This window comes from Populus trichocarpa, chromosome 3 (genome assembly GCF_000002775.5).
Source record: "Populus trichocarpa isolate Nisqually-1 chromosome 3, P.trichocarpa_v4.1, whole genome shotgun sequence".
Taxonomy (NCBI): Eukaryota; Viridiplantae; Streptophyta; class Magnoliopsida; order Malpighiales; family Salicaceae; genus Populus; species Populus trichocarpa.
The window spans coordinates 20,657,490-20,662,365 of NC_037287.2; the positions used below are offsets into that span (position 1 = coordinate 20,657,490).

A 4,876-nucleotide genomic window follows, 5' to 3' on the forward strand; every position below is an offset into this window, starting at 1 on the left:
TTACCACAATTTCAACCATCAAATTCATATAACACCCCCTTCATATCAGATATACATGATCCCATGTAGTGCCTTTAATTTGTTCTATATCTGGAATGTAATGCGAGGCAACCGTATTTCCTACAAAAACTTAGTTAGAGCTAAAATATACATCATCCCTAGACCATCCATTCAAGAAACCTCCATAGTTTGTCAGCCACAAAATCATAACCATATTTCCTCTCTTGGTAATGTGGTTATAGCTACTTTTACCTCAATCTGACCCCTCCAACCTGTTCTAATAACAAAAGGAAACAATGCATGCAAAATCCTGACGTGCCTAACTGCATATATCTCACCTCTCGTCGCCATACTTAAGCTGCTGTGCTTTTCTACATGGCTATGGCTTCGTGAGCGCATATGGTCGTTGCTTGTTTATGGTTACAGCTTCTTTAATCCCGCACTGAATGTATATTTTTGGTAAGTGTTTCATTTAGCACCACAGGTAAATAACTAATCCAGTGAGAACTTAAGCTATTAAAGACAAACAATTGTGATTGCCAACGTTTTGAAGAAACAAAATTCTGCTATATTCAAGTTTTCTTCATGGCTGATCATAACAAGCTTGGCTTCTCAGCTAGGCGCGGTGCTCCTCCACCTCTAGTCTCTCTTTCCCTATTTTCTCCGGTTTCTGCTCCCACCTCGCCCCGGCTCTCGAGTCAGTTCAAGCCAAGCCAAGCTGTTCCATCACCTCGGCGGTTGCCATGGGTGGACCCACAAGAACAGCTTGTGAATGAAGGGGAAGCCAGCTCGGATATAGCCATTGGCATTGGCTTTAACCGAGATGAAAATGTGGGTTCAGAGCTGTTTAGTCCAATTCAAAGGTTTCTCATTGTTGCTGCTCTTGGTCTTGCTGTTGCTGGGTCTAGAAAGAATAGGCTCATCAATCAGCTGAAAAAGTCTGTGGAGCTAAGGGTCAGAAATCTCATCATTGGCTTGCTTTATTAGTTAGACTGTCCTTGATGATGATTAATTATTCATGAATTTATTCTTGAGCGTTTAATCTTAATGATTGATCCTTTTGTTTCTTCCATCTTGCACTGTGATATTTAAGACAAAGATATATCATCAAAAAAAATTCTTTGGAATTTAATGGTCTGATCATTTCTGAATTTGAATAATTTCAGGATGAGGTTCTATCAAGCATGGAGCAGAAGCTTGACAATCTGTGTGATCAGCTGAATGACATTAATAATCAGGAAGAAACTAAAGCAAACGATGCTTTTGGCTGCGACAGAATTGAATTTGTTGACGGTGGTTCCTGGCAATGTGATGAACACCAAGAACATGTAGCTGGTTTGGTGGTGAGAATCATTTTATGTTAGATACAATAACTTTTTTGCCTACTTGGAGCTTCAGGGGTGATATTCAGACCATGATCAGTTTCTACCTTCTAAACACTAAAATTTTCCACATTTTCTACCAGGGGAACTCAGCTGTGAGAATGCCTAGAGGGGATGAGGTGCTGCATTGCAAAATCCCTTTCGGAAATGAGGAGGAACCAGAAGAGCAGAAAATGTCAGATTTTTCAGATTGGGGTTCAACTGGTTCTGCAGAAGAAATACAGGTAATGGATGATTCTGGCCCAGTAATTACATTTTCAAGATTTTTCATCTGTAATAGCCTCATAAATTTGTTTTCCAAAGATCAATATCATGAAGGACAGTCATGATTCTCCACAACAGTCATGGAAAAAGGCTCAGTTGCTCAGTTTCTCCACAACAGTCATAAATTTGTTTTCTTATAGTTAAATGCTATTAAATATATTGGGAGACACCTACCGCCGGATTGCTGTTGGAGTTAACAACTCACCGATATATGAAGTTTGCATTCCTTTTAACAGGAATGGTAAAGCCACACTTCCTTCTGTGGTGGAGAGGTTTATTTATATAGGAATGTACAGATATAGTTATAGTAGGAAACTAACTATAGAAACAATCACCTAACGTTTCTGCTAAATTATTTCCTACAATCAAGGAGGATAACGTGATATGCTGCTTTCCTTATCACCTTTGAACTCATGTTCTGTCTCTACAACAGATGAACACCTTTGCAATAGACCAAGACATGTTCAATCTGAAGAAAGAGTGTGAAGAAAAGGATGCCACCATAAAGGAGCTGAGCACCGATCTTCAATCATTTGCAGGTTCAAAGGTATTACTTCAGTAAGTATGTTGCATTAGCCCTTTTCTTCTCACCATATCTAGGTCTGATTTATTTGAACACATCTTTTTTTTTCCCATGATAATAGAGATTTGCCGAATTGGAAGACATTATATGCAGGAAGAACACAATGATCAAAAGACTTAAGAGGAACATGGTGGTCTTAGAAGAAAAGGTGAGGATTCAGTGTTAGCAGGATTATTTATTTGGTAGTTAGGGAAGAGTTCTAGACAATTGCCAAAACTCATGTAACTTTTTACAGGCAGAGCTTTCTCCGAGACTTCGGAGACCATCCCATTCGTTATCTATCTCAGACAATTGGGAACTTCCTGTCATGGTGGATAACATACTCTATGACCTGGACAGTTCTTCCTCTTCTGATTCAGATTCCTCTCCTTCAAACCAACCACAAACTCCTTCTTTTACGGTTCAGGTGACCCTTAGCAGAATAGTATCAATAGCCTTGCTTTTCCAGTTCAGACTTCTCTCCTATGAAGTATAGACTGAAAAAACCTCCTGTTGTTTAAATTCAGGAGACTCCTGTTCAGAGTGATGTCCTCACTTTGACAACAACCCATAAACCAGCTCAAGCGAAGGCCTCAAGGTTTTCGGCAGGGTTAACTGAACCAAAGACAAAGTCTAGATCAGAAAGGCTTCTGACAGAAATACCAACAAAGCGAAAATCCATCGGAAACTCTTCTTCGAGACCAGAGCAGTTGTCAGCTGGAGAGGACATCAGGAAGATTAAAAGGAAAGGTAGAGAGCTTCATGCAAAGTCTAGAACAGAAAGTCCTCCCAAAGAAACATCAAGAAACCAAGAATCTTCTGGTCTTTCTCCTTCAAAGCCAAAGCAAATGTTAGCTGGAGGAGACGGCAGGAAGATTAGAAGGCAAACTCAAAGTTCATCCAAGGATACAACTCCAAAGAAGAGATGGCTCTAGTAAGTAATGCACTCCTGCTATAGTATCAATCATGCTACTGTATGTAACAGGTAGAAGTCGGCATGATGTTCCACATCTCAGAATGTCTGAAGTTCCATATCTCAAGAAAGCAACCAGAACCTTATAAAAAAGGCTTGAAATTGAGGGACTTTGCAGTGTTCCAGCTCATAATGCCTGACCATTCATTTCTTGCAAGAATTAACACCTCAAAACTCCATGAATCAATTTACTAGTCTTGCAATAAGAACTATAAATTTGCATTCAAAAAATATGTCAATCCATATGTTTTGACTGATTAAAGCCTTACAAGAAAACATATTTAGATTTTGTTCCATTCCCTTATTGCTGCTGCTACTTTTTTGTAGGTTTTTTGGTGGTTGATTCATGGAGAAAATGCAGTGGAGCAAGGCTGGAAACAAGAGTGAAATTGCCTCGTCTTTCAAACTCATTTACAGCTAGATATACAACAGGCTAGTTCATGTATAGAACTGAATAGCCAAGTTGCTAATATTTATATATACACACACACACACACAAACACATACTAATTAATACTAATACTAGAAATTAGTGTTAATTATGATAAAGGATTACCATGTCAACCGCGGTCTACTTCAAAAATAGTTTGTGAAGCCATTTTAAATACAAAAGTCAGTATCATCCCCTAATTTACTAAAACTATAGATGTGTTGTAAGCAACATAGAGATTTCCAAAACTAAACTCCAAGATTAAGATAGACATCAAGAAAAAGTTTCTCTGTTTCTGTAATTAATTATTTCATGCTAATAATTAATTTCCTTTTCTTTTGATTGATAGTTGTGATTTATTTTATTTTTCTCTAGCAAAATATTTGAATTATGAAGTGGAAAAAACAAAGCAACAAGGCACCCACCCCAACTTTGGCAATTCAGTGATGCATATTTCATTCTTTTTGACAAAAAAAATAAAAATATAATAGATGGAAACTATAGACAGTGACGAATCTTCATGGTGAAGGTGCATGCATAACCTTCCCTTCTATGGTTATGGACATGTCTTCCAAGAGCATGCTATAGGTTGCACTCCTTGCCATGCTTGAGGAGAGCTTGAATATCTTAATTAATAAATAAAAAGACGAGAGAGAGGGAGAGAGTATAAGTAACATTTTTTTTCTTTGATATCTTAAGAAACTAGTAATAAAATCTACGATCTTATATTAATAAAGTTTTAAACTATATAATATTTGTTGTCTTATAATAAAATACGTACCAAGTTGGTTGGAAAATCCAATAAGGTGGTGAAAAAAATATGAATTTATTTTCTATCATACTAGTCAGCTATAATGAATGGTTATGATAGAAGGTTGATACTGTTCTTGAACAAAATTCATTTTCTTTTCCACCTTGGAAGTATAGTCAAAACTTTTACCATTGATGCTCATGCTTTGTGAATTTTGATAATAGAAAATAATAAAAAATGTTTGAAGTTTGATAATAGTTATTTTAAAAGAAAAATTATTTAGAAATATATTAAAACAATTTGAAAATATAAAAAATCTAATTAAAAAAATAAAAAATCATAAAATATGAGTTGCATTTCAATTATAATCAGCCCCTAAATAGTTAATTATACAGGACTTTATAACTTTAATTTTGATACATTTAGATTTTAGATGTTTTTGCTTGTAAAGTGAGGAGAAAAGGCATCATTTGTCAAATCCAAAAAAATTCAAAATTTTTTAAAAATATAATTG

The 4,876-nt window shown here is 36.1% G+C and overlaps 1 protein-coding gene across 2 annotated transcripts; it reads left to right on the forward strand.

The window, feature by feature from the left end:
• The first annotated feature begins 224 nt into the window (after positions 1–224).
• Positions 225–3,953, forward strand: LOC7478333 (uncharacterized). 2 transcript variants are annotated; one of them, XM_024597371.2, is made up of 9 exons: positions 225–459; positions 617–954; positions 1,167–1,343; positions 1,466–1,606; positions 2,080–2,193; positions 2,291–2,377; positions 2,465–2,635; positions 2,736–3,142; positions 3,509–3,953. In XM_024597371.2, coding segments are annotated over exons 1-9 (1,449 nt in total). In that variant the 5' UTR covers positions 225–446; the 3' UTR covers positions 3,510–3,953. The 2 variants fall into 2 exon arrangements, with proteins under 2 accessions (XP_024453139.2, XP_024453138.2); XM_024597370.2 differs by lacking the exon at positions 225–459 and having other exon boundaries at positions 489–954.
• The last annotated feature ends 923 nt before the right edge of the window (positions 3,954–4,876 follow it).